At 51.8% G+C, this 17,354-nt stretch overlaps 5 protein-coding genes across 5 annotated transcripts; 3 read left to right on the top strand and 2 right to left on the bottom strand.

Moving 5' to 3' along the window:
- Nucleotides 1–569: 569 nt before the first annotated feature.
- Nucleotides 570–1,445, top strand: BBK36DRAFT_1117223 (NAD(P)-binding protein; the record flags this gene model as incomplete). Its single annotated transcript, XM_024890327.1, has 1 exon — nucleotides 570–1,445. One exon carries the CDS (start codon nucleotides 570–572, stop codon nucleotides 1,443–1,445), a length of 876 nt encoding a protein of 291 aa, XP_024750081.1.
- A 664-nt stretch (nucleotides 1,446–2,109) lies between these two features.
- On the bottom strand, nucleotides 2,110–2,298 carry BBK36DRAFT_1099278 (ankyrin; the record flags this gene model as incomplete). The annotated part of the gene is made up of 1 exon (XM_024889134.1): nucleotides 2,110–2,298. A coding segment is annotated over one exon (189 nt), but the record flags the coding sequence as incomplete, so codon positions are not given.
- A 3,121-nt stretch (nucleotides 2,299–5,419) lies between these two features.
- Nucleotides 5,420–7,221, top strand: BBK36DRAFT_1168284 (FAD binding domain-containing protein; the record flags this gene model as incomplete). Its single annotated transcript, XM_024895158.1, has 2 exons — nucleotides 5,420–5,706; nucleotides 5,763–7,221. The coding sequence occupies 2 exons, from the start codon at nucleotides 5,420–5,422 to the stop codon at nucleotides 7,219–7,221; spliced, it is 1,746 nt and encodes a 581-aa protein (XP_024750079.1).
- Nucleotides 7,222–7,495: 274 nt separating this feature from the next.
- BBK36DRAFT_65462 (alpha/beta-hydrolase) lies at nucleotides 7,496–8,533 on the bottom strand (the record flags this gene model as incomplete). The annotated part of the gene is made up of 3 exons (XM_024898441.1): nucleotides 7,496–8,127; nucleotides 8,205–8,361; nucleotides 8,417–8,533. The coding sequence occupies 3 exons, from the start codon at nucleotides 8,531–8,533 to the stop codon at nucleotides 7,496–7,498; spliced, it is 906 nt and encodes a 301-aa protein (XP_024750078.1).
- Nucleotides 8,534–9,114: 581 nt separating this feature from the next.
- BBK36DRAFT_65461 (beta-ketoacyl synthase domain-containing protein) lies at nucleotides 9,115–16,684 on the top strand (the record flags this gene model as incomplete). The annotated part of the gene is made up of 8 exons (XM_024898440.1): nucleotides 9,115–10,294; nucleotides 10,365–10,672; nucleotides 10,707–13,343; nucleotides 13,423–14,673; nucleotides 14,731–14,805; nucleotides 14,874–15,214; nucleotides 15,275–15,755; nucleotides 15,812–16,684. 8 exons carry the CDS (start codon nucleotides 9,115–9,117, stop codon nucleotides 16,682–16,684), a joined length of 7,146 nt encoding a protein of 2,381 aa, XP_024750077.1.
- Between the last annotated feature and the right edge of the window lie 670 nt (nucleotides 16,685–17,354).

The following is a 17,354-nucleotide window of genomic DNA, read 5'->3' as shown; positions in this document are numbered from 1 at the left end:
ACGTTGGGTGGGTACAGCTGAAGGAAGAAAGATTGCGTGACCAGGGGCAGCTCAGTTGCAGAAGTAATACTACGGTAATCACAGGAGAGCAGCAATAATCAACGTCATAACCGCGCGTTATAAGCAAGCAGTTTCAGTCGTGGTAAACTGGTAAGCGTTGTAAGCAGGCAAACTATATAATCTCCTCATGACATTTACAAGTAATGCTTTCTTCTACGAGGAGCTGATTGATTACCTATTTTGTTTGGTGATGGTCATGTTTTACGCATCCCGCGTAATGGGGGAAATGGCTCGACCGAGAATGAAAGGGCCTGTCCTATGTAATTGACCGTCCGGGAACAAAGAGAGGTACTACTCAGATGTACTGTTGCAGTCCAGTCTCGACGTTGGATATGGAGTATTCAGCCTGCATAGAGGGTGCAGGGGCTGTGTTTCGTGCGTTGGGCCTGCCATCGGTCCTCTATCTTTCTCCGCACTTTGCAACTCCTGTGCCCCCAAGCTTCGATTCGAACCTTCATCTTCGAGTTCGATTTCGAGTCATATTCCAGAAGAGAGTTGACAGATTCGACATGGCAACACAGAAGGAGAAGCGTTCCATCCTCATCACCGGCTGTTCTGACGGCGGTCTTGGTGCTGCGCTTGCAGTCGCCTTTCATGAAGCCGGCTATCACGTCTATGCCACGGCGAGAAATGTCGACAAAATGAAGCAGCTCACGGCTCAGGGGATCGAAACCTTGGAGCTTGATGTTCAATCGGAGTCTTCGATCAAAGAGTGTCTGGGCAAGATTCCGCGCCTCGACATCCTGCTGAACAACGCGGGCACTATGCTCACGATGCCCGTCGTCGACACCTCGATCGAGAAAGCAAAAGAGCTGTTCGAGACCAATGTGTGGGGCCCACTTCGCATGATACAGGCGTTTGTTCCTTTGCTCCTGGAATCAAAGGGTATGATTGTGAACAACACCTCGATAGGCGCTTTTCTGGCGGCCCCGTTCGGTGGCGCATATAGTGCCTCCAAGGCCGCTCTCGCCATGTTCACGGAAACGCTCCGTATCGAAATGGAGGCGTTTGACATCAAGGTCGTTGACATGAGGACCGGCACAGTGGGCCCTACCAACCTGCTCAAGAACAACACCTCGCTACAGGGCTCTAGGTCAGACCCCATTCTGCCGAAGGGTTCGATCTACGAACCTGCGAGAGAACTCGTGGAGAGCGTGATTCGTCGAGATGGCTTCAAGAGAACCGGCATGAACCCTGCTCTCTGGGCGAAGGAGGTTGTGCAGGACCTGTCCAAGAGCAAGCCGCCTGCCGTGATCTGGCGCGGACAGAGCGCTGCCACGGCGTGGTACGCTTCCATGCTGCCGCACGGCTTCCTGGATGGATTCATCAAGAAGTTGACGCAGTACAGCAAGATTGAAGAGATTATAAGGGCTGCGAGGAACTAAACACTACAAGCTCAGGGTGTTAGATAGCCACTAGATGCATGACTCTGGTTTATTGAAAGGGTATTTGTTGTTGACATATGGTGTCTTTACCTTAACATGTAGTCCAACTATAAACCGTACTTTTCCACATCTTGACACTTGATACTTGTCTTACTTTTGTTTACTATCAATCTACAAGGCCATACGATGCACACTCGTCAAGTAAGAAAGTAGACAGGAATCGGTCCACGTCACAGAGGTGAATGATAGATAGCTCACTGCCCAGGTATGCAGTGTTACCGGCACCATCACGGATTCACTACTCCTTTCCTTCCACATGTGAACTCACCACTTCAAACGGTACCTACTCGAATCTGTGTCACTTATTTCCCTACCTAGTTTATGCCAGATAATGCTTGTCCTAGATACTATCCACGCTGCTCTCAGTTACCCCTTCATCATGTCGGGCTTTATAATGAACGTCAGCCCCTGCTTTCAAAAGCACCTCCACAGCCGCCTCGAAGCCGATAGCAATAGCTATGTGAAGGGCATTCCTTCCATCTTTGGTACATCCGTTGATCAACTCGCCATCTCCCGCACAGTGTTTCAATAGCTTCTTAAGGAATCGCTCTCGGCGATGTATAACAGCCCCGTGAAGAGCCGAGCGATCATTGTGGTCGACATGCTGGATGCCAGCTCCATGGGACAAGAGAAGATCTGCCACGTCTTCGAATCCCCTGATGGTGGCATATGCCAGCGGAGTTAGACCGTGAGTGTCCTTTGTGTTGCAGTCTGCGTCATGCTCAAGCAAGATACGCACGATCTTGCTGTTCCCTTTTTGCACGGCCATGTGCAGTGGGCTCCTCCCAAAGCTCAGTTGGTTGTTTGGTGGTTTACCGAAAGGCCTCGACCTCTCCCTGTTTCTGTTCTCTGAGTTGAGAAAGGAGGCATCTTGCTTGAAGCTGCTCAGTACTTGATTCAGTTCGTCGGAGTCGACTCCTTCAGCTGACGATGAGTTAGGGGTTGCATATAGTCCTTGGTCTGGCTTCAGGAAGCTCTCCATGCAATCGAAGTCGATGGCTTTCAGAAACACGTCTGTGCTGTCTGCAGATATGTACTGGTCCTCTGGCTCAATTGCAATAGCTGGTGCAGTTGTGGCAGTCAAAGCCGAGGAGCCAGATAATATAACGTCTTCTGGGTTTATGTCTTGCCCAGGAAATGGTTCTGCAATGGCACTAGGAGTACGTGGACGCTGCTCGACAGATTTTCGCCGGCCGTGTCTCTCTGATAAGTGATGACAGTCAGTTCAGCCCATGTTCCGCTTCACATTTATGTGGTATCGGTATCTCATGCTTACCGCGAAATCTACGTTGCGCCAGGCGATTCTGCTCGCGACGCCGCTCAAGCCCCTTCTGGTTTTCAGACATCAGATTGAAAAATGGTGTTCCTTGTTGGAAGGTTGTTTCGATCTTTTATTCTCGATGAATGGCAAGTACCAGAAAGCTGATCTCGTAAAGACCATAACTCCAGCATTGGGCATTGGCCCTGAATTGTTCAACGACACCAGGTATATGGTACCGCTATAACGAATTGGAGTTCGTGTGCCATAGAATACAGTCGAGTACCACGCCATCAGTCCATAAGAGTACGTGGGATTTGGGGCTGGATAAAGAGTTGTAGACTTTCAATCCGAACATTCGAGGCAAACTTCCGCCGAAACACATGAATATGGCGTTGGCGATTTCATGTTACATTGGCCACTCAGGGCAGCGAACCCCCATCCCATAGGTGATTCCTACAGGAACAATGCTACCCAGGTATACTAATCAGTAAGTACAACAGGATGCTCAATGCTATGCATTGTAACCGTGGCGGGCGTTAAATTACGCTCGCATAGAACGGTAGGGTCTTTTGGTTGTTCACGTACTGGATGATAAGGCTCTGGTCAATCAGATGAGCCGTGCTGTCGATGTGAAGCGAGGCTCGCTCGCATTCGCTAACCTGGTAAAAGGCGGGCATCTGTTTACTCCAGTCCCAGGGTTCGGGGCCTACTAACATACTGAAGGTTGCAATGCTAAACGAACAGAAAGCATGTGCTATCTGGAGGATCGGGGTCCTTTTCAGCTGGTTGGCGTTGGTCGGGTTTGACAATCCTGCCGAAGGGCGTGGCAGCGTGGCTCTCCCCGCATCAATCTGAATCCATCAAGCTCAGTTTTGCCGCCGAGGATTCAGTCCTGCATAACAAAACCCGATAAGCTTCGGTCTTGAACCTTCCAGTGCTAACTAGCTTCATGTGCAGCAATAGAGGAGTAGAGGATCTGGGAACTGTTCGCTCGACAAGACAGCGCTGTGAATATCAAGTCTCTGGAGCCATGACACTCAGAAAAAACACCTCTGATTTCTTAGATGGCCGTAGGGGTTTCTACAAACAACCAATGGGGACTTCTCCCGGGCCGGTATCTGCCAACGACGTACTCTTTCTAAGTTGGGCAATATGTACATGCCTCTGTCAAGATCAGCCTAAAAAAGCCACGATCAATCACATTGTCCGCTCTGTGTTACATCCAGGTGGCGCAATATCCTACCTCACCGGCCCTGACCGACGACGGCTCGATCCGGACTAGGGGGTTGCTCACTGTGTATAAGACGTGGTGACATGTTATACACCCTTCGTATTACAGATCCACAGTCATACTTCTTCTACCAGCAAAAGTGCAGACGAGGTTATCTAGGAGGAATGACTCTCCGTGTCCTGAACGCAGTGGCAGGGGATCATCATTTGGCCAGTTGTTCAGGGAGACCAGCTGAAGCTTTCGCTGCTCCAGTCACAGATATAAGCTCTGCTGGTACGGCTGAAGAGAGCTTTGAGTCTCTAAAATAACCAAATTGCTAATAACGCGTGCTCATCTGTTTCTAGCTTTCAGAGCAATCTTTTCGTCGCTGTAGTTTGCCTCACTGAGCTCTTCTTTCATGCCAGGCGCATCGCGGACACATTACTTGTTCCAAAAGATGGGTATATGGCGGATCGAACGGCCAGAGGGCTTTTCTATAACATGTGAAGAAGCATGCGCGGGGCTAGAGGTGGCGGGTTCGACCGCGTATATCGGATTTCGAGGGTTGGTGGATGGGAGAAGGGGGAGGAGGGGGCGTTGGTCGAAATAGCCACAGGCCGTGCTGAGGCACCACCATACAGGTATCACAGGAGACCCCAGTCTTGCGATGAGGAGCTTCAGAGCCCTCGGGGCTGAGTTTTGATCCTTTGACTTATATCCAGCCACCAAAGTGAAAGAAGAAAAAAAGAAAAACATGCAGCCTACCAGTCTAGATGTGACCCCGGATAAGACATGATCCACGGTGATTTGTGATTGTTGTATAACGGCGGCCCCATGAGAGAGGTTGCAATCCATGGGAGGATTGGGGGATCTTGACAGCGCTGAGGGGGTGATAAGCCGCGGGATTCTTGCAGCTGACAGAGGAAACATGTCAGATGTGTGAGGCTGATGACGATATTGCATAGTAGTTGTCATTACCAAGCCGATAGGTTGCTAGAGTGCTGTAATAAACGGTAAAATCTCTAGGCTCTGTTGAATCTGAATATAAGATGATCAAGTATAGCTAACATGGTAGTGTGAGTCGGTTCTTTGATCGCGTGTGAAATGTGTAAGGTAATCAGGCGGATTTGGGGCCTGAGAGCATACCATGTAGGGAGCACTACCGCTACTCTGAGCCATATCCAGCGTCAGATGTGGCAGCAGAGTCACCCATGTAGTTGGTCAGCATGTATGTTAATGAGCTTGAGGGCCCTTTCCGTCTCCTCGACCTCATTTGCTGCTGTAACAGACTAGATACATAAAAGCCTGATTCACCATTTGATAACAGGTGTAAGTTGAAAACATGGCTTGACGAAGTAGTCAAAATACTGTATCTGCATAGTAGCAAAAATCGCAGTGATTACCTGCCTCTCTGCAGATCTGGTGCTTACCAAAGTCTCTCCGATGTTCCCTCGCATATTGAACTGCGTTGCAACACTGGCCATTATTGCAGCCAATCTGCCTCCATTAGCTGCATCTCCTGCAGCATTCCGAGCAGGGAACACCCGAAAATGTCGCCATTTGCCAGGAGACCACGAGTGGCCCAAGGAAGACGAATGGAAGCATCTCAATGAGACCCTGGGTGGAGGGCTTATCCGTGGCAAACCATTAGCCCAGCCGTGCTATGGTCCAGCGAGAGATGCCACGACATGCGAAAGTGTCCGGGAGCAGTGGGTGGCTGACAGACTGTAGTAAGTAGAGGAAGCCTTTGGGTTTTGCACAGCATTGACCAACGCCTTGTGATCAGTTGCGATGACCCTGTCAATGTCATGTTCCCATACTGGTTGAACGATTCGTGCAACCCCTTTACAACGCGCGATGGGACATGTACTCTAGGCAACCTCGCCTCGTATGCAATCAACGTCTCTGCGGCATCTGACGTGATTCACGGGGTCAAATTTGCTCGGAAAAAGAACATCAGGCTCATCATCAAGAATACTGGTCACGATGTCATAGGGAGGTCCTCCGGGAAAGGGTCTCTTGCGCTGTGGACGCACAACCTGAAGAACATTTCTGTGTTCAATTACACCAGCGGACACTACAACGGCCCAGCCATCCGAATGGGAGCCGGTGTTCAAATCACTCAGCTGAATGCAGTTGCTGGACAAAACGGACTGCGAGCAATAGGGGGATACTGTCCCACCGTTGGTGTGGCTGGCGGTTACACGCAAAACGGAGGCTATGGGGCTCTCTCTGCAAGCTACGGGCTAGCCGCGGACAATGCTTTAGAGTTTGAGGTCATCACCACCGATGGTCGGCATCTCACAGCTTCACCTGACGAAAATCCTGACCTGTTCTGGGCTCTGAGTGGCGGAGGCTCTGGTAACTACGCAGTGGTTATCTCGCTTACAACAAAGGCTCATGTTGATAGCTCTGTTGCTGGAGCGACATTCATCTTTGCCAATACGAATCCAGATGCTTACTGGAAGGCCATAGCTGCATGGCATGAGCATCTTCTCGTACTCAACGAGATTCGCGGGTTCTCGTCCGTGGCGGTAATAACCAGCATTGCATTTCGTCTCAACATTGCCACTTTGCCTGGAGGAACGGAAGCCAGTATGACGACTGCATTGGATCCCTTCTTGAAGAAGCTCGAGAGCCTTAATATTGCCATTACGAGCTACAAAGTTACGGAAAAGGTAACATATTTCGAGCATTACAATACATATGTGACAGGGGACCCAGATGAGTTCCCTCCAAACAACACCGTGGGGGAACGCCTAGTACCGCAATCGACAGTACAAGACGACTCCCAAGCGGTTGTCAACATCTTCCGTGAAATCATGGAAGACGATACGGTGCCGTTTCAAGCAATCACCCTGGCTTCCAGCAACGTATCTCTCGCCCAGGTCGGTACTACATCTGGTATGCGTGCTGTCTTGCCAGCATGGAGAAGCTCTCTGTATACCATGAACTTTGGCATCGCCTTTCCAAACGATGCTTCTGTTGGGGAAATGCAAAGATATCAGGCCAAAGTCAATGCCTGGCAGGATAGGTTCAAATTTTTGACTGATGGAGCATACATCAATGAAGCGACGTATGATAATCCGGACTGGAAGCAGGACTATTTTGGGGAGAATTACGCTAAGCTGCTTGACGTCAAGAAGAAGTACGATCCTGAATTTGTCTTATGGCAGCATACGTCTGTGGGCTCTGACGCTTATTGGGAAATGACTGAGGGCGAGAGGCTTTGTAGGATTGTTTAGATCTCACGTCTTGTTGAGACGGCTTTTCTTTAGCGTTTGGACTTTCACTCTTGCTTAGGTAGTTTCTTTCTACGTCGTTCCATTATACACCATCATTTAAAGTTGTGTTGTGGCTTATAATTTCGAGAGGGTTAAGCGCAACTCTGTTGGTGCCAACAGCGAAAACTGTAAGCGGGAAGGAAGAAGACGATCAGCAAGAACACTTCTACGAAGATAAGCTGTTAAACAATGCTTTCAAAGTCCATCAATGTTTACATCCGCATAGCTATCTACCCTACCGAATATCTCCTTGAAGCGCTGAACGAAAGAACTGTAACATGACTGCCAATACGTCAGCCGATCCCTCTCCAGTGAGAACATCCATGTGTCCTGCATCTTTTGCCCAGTGAAGTCTCTTGGGTGCCTTTATCTTCTCAAAAGCCGCAAGCTGGTCCTTGGGAAGAGACAGAGCATCTCGCTCCGGTATGATCATCATGGTTGGTAGCTCCAGCATCTCGTCAAGAAGATCCCCCGGACGAAACAATGCCAGCTTGTGGAATGTTTGGAGGGTGATTCGGTCCCGAAAGTTGGGGTGGCCACGCTCCGTAGCGGTTCTCATGAGCAAGTGCGCTTCGAGTCCTCCGGGACCACCCGAGCCGGCATAACCAGCTGGATTCTCTCCTTTGTCGTTGAACGGTGGTAGCGTGAACGGCTCATTACCTCTCAGCTGGGACTTTCGGTCCCGTATGAGCTGGGCAAAGGCCGTAGCTCGTTTATCAGGTCTGATGAAGGCGAAGATGGGGCAGACCATGAGCACAGCTACGACTCGTCTATCGATGGCTGCTGCACATCCGCTTATACTGGCTCCTAAGGATATTCCCCAGAGCAGGATGCGCTTGGGGTCGACACTGGGATGTCTCAACAAAGCTTATAACATCTAACGTATCAAAGATCAAGGTCAGCCGTTGATGAAGTATGAAAATAGGGTCCGCGTAGGGTCCTACCTGATAGATCCTGAGTGATCTGCCATGGATCAATTTGATTCCTCGGAAGACCCCCGCTGCCACCAACGCTCCTCGAGTCGTATAATAGGACATTGTAGCCGGCTGCTTGAAATGCTTCAGCCGTCTGCTGGAGGCTCATCTCTTTGATACAGTTGAGCTAATAAAAGTTGCGCTCAGATCGAGTTCATGCAAGCATACTGTGGTTGACTCACGCCATGGGTCATAATGATGGCTGGCGCTGACCCTTTGACCTGCCAGAACCATGCCTCAAGCCTGATGCCATCAATGGTCCTGCATTCAACGGCTCTGTAGGACGTGATTGGTGCCATAATGAGAGATGAGACTCATTGAGTTACTGGGGCGCGTGTACAGCAGTCCGTAAGGGGAGACGCCACTAATGTGGCCTTGATCTCATGAGTACCCAACAGACTGAGAAGGTTAGGAAAGGTTGGAGAGCTTTCCATATTGTCCAATTTTCGAGGAGAATTTGTTGGTAAGATTTGTATGGGGAGGTAAAATGCATACAAGGAAATAGGTGTGTGTAAGCACGTAAGCAGGGCTGGGAAATCCAACACCAACTTAATGCGGCTATGATAACAGTAATGTGATGGTAATCAGCAGTCGATTGCAGATACGCCGACATCTTACTTTGTATCAGAACTCACATAGACTGGGATGGAAATAGTTGAGGTGAAGCTGCTGTTATAAGACGTATAATGGTGGATAACAAATTACTACGTGTATCCTTGTGAATTTTCATTTGTCTTTTGTACAACCCATAGTCTCCTCCGTTCTTCAACAGACGTCTTTCAACTACTCAGGAGGAACAATTGAGGAAACAAAGGCGCCAGAATCACCGTTTCCTTCTTCTTGCCTTTGCCCAACCCCTCGGAAACTCCTTCACACAGCCATGGCAAAGTCAGACCAAGGCGCACCGGAGCCCATCGCCATCATTGGCTTTGCATGCCGTCTTCCCGGAGGCAACTACAGTCCACATCAACTCTGGGACTTTTTGGAGAGGGGGGAGATCGCCTGGAACGGGGTACCCCCAACAAGGTTCAATCTGGCGGGCCACTATGATGGATCTATGAAGCCCAAGACCATGCGCCAGCCTGGTGGCATGTTCCTCAAGGACATAGACTTGGCCGACTTTGACGCCGGCTTCTTCGAGGTCGGAACTGGCGAGGCTACCGCTATGGACCCGAATCAGCGTCAGATCCTCGAAGTAGTATACGAAGGCTTAGAGAACGCCGGCATTCCGATGGACAAGTTGGACAATCAGGTCGTCGGCTGCTACGTAGGATCTTACGGCGTGGACTATGCCGACATGGCAAGCCGGGATCCAGAAGACAGACCGCTGGGCAACGTCGTCGGCATCGCCCGCTGTGTCATGGCAAACCGCATCAGCCATTTCCTCAACCTCAAGGGGCCGAGCATCACGCTCGACACGGCATGTTCAGGGAGCCTCGTTGGCCTGGATCTGGCATGCCAGAATCTGCGCTCGGGGACCATCAAGATGGGCATCGTCGCAACTTCAAACTTGTACATGAGCCCGGAGCACGTTATCGATGCTGGAAACGTCGGAGGCGCGCACTCTCCCACGGCGCTGTGTCACACTTTTGACCTGGCGGCGGATGGATATGTCAAGGCTGAGGCAGTGAGCACGGCAATTGTGAAGCGGCTGTCGGATGCTATCCGTGATCGTGATCCGATAAGAGGCATCGTACTCGGCACAGCCTCAAATCATAATGGACGGACAGCTGGAATCGCGAGTCCAAATGCCGAGTCTCAAGCTCTCGCTATCCGTGCGGCTTATGCGAACGCTGGCATCACAGACTTTAGTCAGACGACGTTCCTGGAATGTCACGGCACGGGCACGCAGGCCGGTGATGCGAACGAGGTCAGGGGCATTGCCTCGGTATTTGCCGCAGGGCGTTCAGATGACAAGCCGCTCATCATTGGCTCGATTAAGAGTAACGTTGGGCACTCGGAGCCTGCTGCTGGGTTGTCTGGGCTGATGAAGGCCATCATGTCGATTGAAAAGGGGGCGATTCCCGGCAACCCGACCTTTATCACCCCGAACCCCAAGAGTATGTGTATACCGCGATATAGAATATAAGCCCCATATGAGAATGAAACTGCTGACTGACCATTATCCAGTTGACTTTGCCGCAGCCAAGGTTAAAGTATCCCGTGTCCTTGTCAAATGGCCCGAGGACGCCCCTCGAAGAGCGAGCATCAACTCCTTCGGCATTGGAGGCTCAAACGCCCATGCCATCGTGCAACAGGTCGATCCCTTGGATGCAGTCAACCACACGTCTTCCTACATTGATGTTGAAAAGGACTTTGATGCCGACAACCACGAGGCAAGCCGCCCAAGCGTCCTTGTTCTGTCTGCAAACGATGCCGCCTCTCTTAGTGCCAACATCAAGGCTTTCTGCACCCACCTCATCAACCCACGAGTCAAGGTTGACCTGTCAGATCTGGCATATACGCTATCAGAGCGCAGGTCACGACTCTTCCACCGCGCCTTTTGTGACCACGACGACGACGGATATCCGGGAGGATGACTTCACCATGTCAAAGAGTGGCTCGCAGCCTCCCAAGATCGGCTTCATTTTCACCGGACAAGGAGCACAGTGGGCGCAGATGGGCAAAGATCTGCTGGAAATGTTCCCTTGGACACGAGCAATTCTGGAAGGGCTTGACCAGGTGCTTCAAGCTCAGCCCGATCCGCCTGCATGGTCTCTTTTCTCCGAGTTGACGGAGCCTCGCTCTGCAAAGCACATGCGCCAGCCTGACATCTCCCAGACTCTCGTCACAGCACTGCAGCTTTGCATATTTGCCGTGCTGGAGTCTTGGAATATCAAGCCAACTTCAGTCGTCGGTCACTCCTCCGGCGAATGTGCCGCAGCTTATGCCGCTGGTTGGCTTGATCGTGCGGGTGCCCTCAAAGCAGCCTACTACAGAGGCCGAGCCGCAATCAATCGTGCTTCCGAGTCGGAAAAGGAGGTCGGTATGCTTGCGGTTGGACTCGGCGCGGAGGGTGTTGCCGAGTTTCTGGAAGAACACAAGGAGAGTGTTTCCATTGCGTGCTACAACAGCCCCAACAGCTTGACACTCTCTGGCAAGAAGCCTGCGCTCGAGGACATAGCCAGCAAGATCAAAGCCGCCGGCCACTTTGCTAGGATGCTGCTCGTGGATATGGCCTACCATTCCAAGTTCATGGACATTACGGGCGAAGAATACCGAAGGCTTCTGGAGACCGATGATGAGTTCTTGCCCCTGGCAAATTCGTCGTCCGGCGTCAGCATGTTCTCGTCTGTCGCCGGTGCCAGAAAGAAGACTCCTGCGGACTCGTCGTATTGGCTGGCCAACATGTCTTCTCCCGTTCGTTTCGACGATGCCCTCAAAGAGATGATCACCCAAGATTCCCCCACGCTTCTTGTTGAGATCGGTCCTTCTGGAGCTCTGGCTGGTCCCGTCGCCCAGATTCTCAAAGCATTGCCGAACGGAAAGGACGTCACGTACTGCTCCTCGTGGTCTCGCGGATCTAACGCCGGCAAGTCTCTCTTCGACGTTGCCGGCCGGATCTACGCAACCGGTGGCCCCATTAACCTGTCCCTCGTCAACGACTACAGAGATACTGTACGCACCATCATTGACCTTCCCAACTACTCTTGGAACCATTCAGTCAAGTACTGGCATGAAAGTGCTGCGAGCAAGGACTGGCGATTCAGGAAGTTCCCCGTCCACGACCTGCTCGGAAGCAAGGTTCCCGGCATCCCTTGGACTTCGCCGGTATGGCGCCACACGCTCAACGTTGCCAATGTGCCTTGGATCTTGGACCACAAGATGGGCGGCGACGCCATCATGCCTGGAGCCGGCTTCCTCACCCTCGGCTTGGAAGCCTTGTATCAGAAGCATTGCGCTCTCAACGAAAAGGAGGCTCCGGCTTCCGCCAACGAACTGTGCTATCGCTTCCGCAACGTGCGCTTCAACAGAGCCATGGTGCTCGAGGAAGGCAAAGACGTCCGTCTTATTCTTTCGCTGAGCCAAGTACCCGGCAGCAAGGAATGGCATGAGTTCCGAATCTCAACGACCGAAGCCGATGTGGAGGTCGAGCATTGCTTTGGCCTTGTCCGGATCCAGGACCCCGTCAACGAGAAACTCGACGACATCGCGCCCCTTGAGCATCCTCAGAACGCAAAGCAGTGGTACAAAGCCGAGGCCGAAATCGGCATGGACTTTGGTCCCGACTTCCAGAAGCTCATCAGCATCGAGGCAACCAGCGGCTTGCGCTCATGTCGGACCTTGATGTCGCTGGCACCGCCCAGTTCGAAATGGTCGCCTCAGTCCTACTATCCGGTTCATCCCGCCGCTCTCGACGGCTGTTTTCAGACTCCTATTCCAGCAAATGCCGTCGGCGAGCGTGTCAATGTCAGAGACGTCATGATCCCGGCCATGTTTGACGATGTCCTCATCAACAGCGTTCCTTCACGCCTGCACGAGGGCGTCTCCTATGCCACTTCTGTGTATTCGGGACGTGGCCGCCCAGATCAGGACAAGAGCTGGAAGGCGAACAGCTCCATATACGACTCGGCCACCGGCAAACTGGTCGTTCGAGTTACGGGCATCAACTATGTCAAGCTTGATGTGGCTCCAAAGCCCGACCCTCATGTGTTTGATCGCATTTCCTGGCAGCCCGACATTTCTCTTCTCACACAGGATCAAATGATGTATTTGGACGTTGAAAAGGCACAAACCATGATTGACCGAGTTATCGACCTGATCGCGCACAAGAAGCCCGCGTTGAAGATATTGGAAGTCCATCTGGAGGAGACGGACACTTCTTGTCTCTGGTTTGGCGCCGGCAACTCACCAGCCAGAGCCGCATATTCTCGGTATGATTTCGCTTCTACTGATGCAAAGGCCCTGGTGGCTGTCCAGGCCAAGCACGAGGGAGCAGATGGCACTTCCTTCTCCGTCGTGAAGCCAGATATTGAGGGCCTTGGAATTCCTGCCGAGGTGATTTATGATTTGGTCATTGTGAAGTCTTCGATAAAAGTCCAGCTTGAGACAGATGAGGCAATGAGAAACCTGAAGCCCCTACTTGCGGCTGATGGCCTGACGCTGGTGGTGAGAACCAGAGATGAGACAGCAATCGCAGGAGAACGATGAAATAGACGGAGTCGAAGTTTTCGAGAATTGGTATCAGAACCAGTCTCCCCAATCGCCAGGAACGCCTCCCACATCCTGGGGCTCTGACGGCGATCGACCCTCCAGTTCCCTGGACTCGACAGCCAGTGACCTTGAAGCGTCGAAGACGGCCCAGGACGACGTTGGCAGTCTCGAGCGCTTTTCCAGAAGACGTCGTGAGAGAATCCACGAACCCAGTCCCATTCTCACGATTGCTGCCACTGATGACGGAAGTCTGGGCTTTCTGTCGCGTAACCCTACAAAGACGGCGCCCTCGACTTCGCGACATAGGCTTCTTGTTGCCAGTCTTAAGGGCACGAGCAAGCCGGCTCTCGGTCCTTCTTTGCTGGCCACATTGTCTGCTTCTGGCTGGGAAATTATACAGCAGACATATCCATTTCCTCCTGTTCCGGCTGGAACAGTTGTGTTGATTGTCGACGAACTGTCGCATCATGTTCTCAGACATGCGAGCGAGCCTCAATGGGAAGCTATCAAGGCACTCGTTACTTCGGGCAATCCTCTGCTTTGGGTCACGAAAGGCTCTCAACACCCCGTCACCGATCCCGACAACGCCCTTGTGCACGGGCTCTTCAGAGTTGCCCGTCAAGAGGACCAAAGCCTCAAGCTGACCACTCTTGGTGTTCAGTCCAGCACAAGTCGTGCCACAGAGTGGGCGATTGATCGCGTGCTTCAATTGCTGGCTCAGGATGCCTCGCCGGAGACGCAGTACATGGAGCGTGACGGCGTCTTGCATATCCAGAGACTCATCCCGGACGCTGCCGTGAATGATTTCAAACGCGCCGAAGTCGAAGGCCTGGAGCCCGTCTCCAAGCCGTTTCACAACAATGAGGCACAAATCATGTTGAGGACCGAGCGAATCGGCACTCTCCAAAGCCTGACGTGGTGCGAAACAGATGTCGAAGAGCTTCCACTTGAGCCAGGCTGGGTGGAAGTCGAAGTCAGAGCCGGGGGTGTCAACTTCAAGGACGTCGCCATCACCATGGGCATCGTCGCAGATAACGAATACACGATTGGTGTTGAGTGCGCTGGTCCCATTCGGCGGATAGGCTCCAACGTGACCAGGTTCAAGGTGGGTGATCGAGTCTGCGTGCTGAAGCCTGGCACATATGCGAATCGAGCGCATGCAGAAGCCGATCGTTGCCATCTCATTCCGGACACCATGACTTATGAAGAGGCTGCTACCATTCCCTCGGTTTATCTGTGCTCGCTGTATTCGTTGTATCACCTGGCGGATATCCAGGAAGGACAGGTGAGCTCATCATTCTCTCTTGCTGACTCGATTCTTCAGATGCTAACTCATTGTCAGTCTGTTCTTATTCACTCTGCTACTGGTGGCGTTGGAATCGCATGCATCGGACTGGCTCGGTATAGGAAAGCAGAGGTGCGTTGTTTGGCATCTCAGCATCAACCAACCCCCTCCCCCCCGAGACTAACACAACGTTTACGTAGATCTATGTCACTGTGGGAACAGAAGAAAAACGCGAGTTCCTCGAAAAGAACTACGGTATCCCGAGGAGCCGGATGTACTCTTCGCGGAGCACAGACTTTGCATCGGAGATTATACGAGAAACTGACGGGCGTGGCGTCGATGTCATTGTCAATTCTTTGACTGGTGAGCTGCTGGATGCCTCGTGGCGGATCGTCGCCGATGGTGGCATCATGGTCGAGATCGGTAAGAGGGACATTATTGATCGCAACACGCTGGCCATGGAGCCGTTTGATAGGAACTGCTCGTTCCGTGCCGTCGACATGTCGTATGGCAAGCACATGGACGAGAAGAAGGTGGCCAAGTAAGTCGACTTAGCCTTACCTACTTGGAACCATCTATATATGTCTAACCTATTCAAAAGGCTTTTCGAGGAACTATTTGCTCTGATCAAAGCGGGTCACCTCCAGCCAATCCATCCTGTCACCATCTTTGGCTTTAATCAGATTCCAGCTGCTTTGGCTCATATCCGTGCCGGACGGCACATGGGCAAGATCATCATCTCCAACCAGCAAACGGAAGACCTACAGGTCCCAGTTCGTCCCGCTGTTCGCAAGCTCAAACTGCTGCCAGACGTATCTTACCTCGTCGTCGGGGGCCTCCGGGGTGCTTGCGGAACGCTGATCGTTCACATGGCGCAGCATGGAGCCCGTCACATCGTTGTCAACAATCGGAGTGGCATTCAGGACGATGCTTCTGCCAAGATTGTGCGCGACTGCCTTTCTCATGGCTGTGTTGTCACTGAGGCGAGAGGAGACGTTGGTGATTATGAAGTCGTGAGCGGCATATTCAAGGACACGGTGCCGAGGATTGCCGGCGTTGTCCACGGCCCTATGGTACTAAATGTAAGTCAAACCCCGAAGATCTTTTCGAGCATCGTTTTCCTGACTCGTTACCACAGGATAAACCGTACGAGAACATGACGGTGGATGACTATCACTCAACTCTCCACGCCAAGGTCAACGGGGCATGGAACCTTCACCGGGCGTCTACACAGGTCCTCAAGCAGCCTCTTGACTTTTTCACTATGCTGTCCAGCATCTCAGGTATAGTCGGGCGAAAGGGACAAGCCAACTACGCAGCTGCAAACACTTTCCTCGACGCTTTTGCCAGTTACCGGCAGCTCCAGGGTCTTCGCGCCAACGCAGCGGACCTGGGGATGATTGTGGATGTTGGCCATATTGCAGATGACGAGACCGGCCTGGAAGACAAGTTTGACAAGACCCGCTGGATCCCAGTCAACGAGGCAATGCTGCGCAGGATCCTGACTTACTCCATTCTGCAGCAGGATCCCAACACTCAGCTCAACAAAGAGAGCAGCACCCAGATCATCACGGGCATCTCTTATCCCCTCTCATTAGATGAAGCCCACCTGGTCTATGACGCCCGCTTCAGCTATCTCTATGCCGGCCGCGGCAGGCAAGTAGGGCCCGACACCAGCGGCGACACCAGCGACAAGGGCGATCAAGCACTACGAACATTCCAGGTGATGCACAAGGCAGAAGCTGACACGTCGAGTATGGTGAACGCATGCGTCGAGGCGCTCTCTGGGCAGTTTGCAAAGATTCTACAGCTCCTTGGGCCGGTAGAGCCGGGTAAGCCTCTGATGGCATATGGGCTTGACTCGCTTTCGGCTATTGAGCTGCGGAACTGGACGCGTGCCAAGATGGGCGTTGAGTTGACCACGCTGGACATTATCAATGCGAGTTCTCTGATTGCCTTGGGTGAGAAGGTTGTTTCCAAGTTGACCCAGTCGGAAGATGCCAGCAAATGAGTGGATGGGAATAAGGGGCTGAAGGGTTCTTTTCGTGTAGTTTCATATGAATAAGAAGCATCAGAGTTTTGGATACTTGCATCCTTGGCTGCATGCTCATAGTTCACTCCACAGTTGGCTGAATTTGACTCGGATCTTACGTTGCCATCCCCAATGGCTCTCACGAGTTGTCTTCTCTGAACAGCAGGTAGAACAGCCATAGGCGGCTACACTGCTTGTATGGGCTCAGAGGAGACTTCTGTCCTATCGAGCAGCTTCTAGACCATCTACAACATTCAACGAGCGCAACCGCCATTGTAGATCAAAGTTCAGGCATATGAGCAGCCACCCATTACTTGCTACATCACAGCTATCCAAACAGCATCTGGCATCCAAAGCCCTGATTACCTGACAGATGGATTCTGGATCCTACTACGTTGGGGGGGTAATAACGGTAAGCAAAGAAACTTAACACTACTAGCTAGTGTACAAGTAATCATAAGCTGCTTTCTGAACAGGACAATACATGCCAAGGCGTACTCTAATTGAGGATGCTGTTTGGGCGAAGCTATCATGGGCCAACCTAAATTTAAGGGCATGATAAAAGGCACTTGGGACAAAGACACAGAAGGTAGACAGTTTTAGTTTCTAGTGGTCCAAGTAAACATCTAGATCTCGAATAACACTCACA

The sequence above is a fragment of the Trichoderma citrinoviride genome (assembly GCF_003025115.1).
Source record: "Trichoderma citrinoviride strain TUCIM 6016 unplaced genomic scaffold BBK36scaffold_6, whole genome shotgun sequence".
Lineage (NCBI taxonomy): Eukaryota > Fungi > Ascomycota > Sordariomycetes > Hypocreales > Hypocreaceae > Trichoderma > Trichoderma citrinoviride.
Note: the sequence above shows the minus strand (reverse complement) of the source record. Positions and strands in the feature narration are given on the sequence as shown.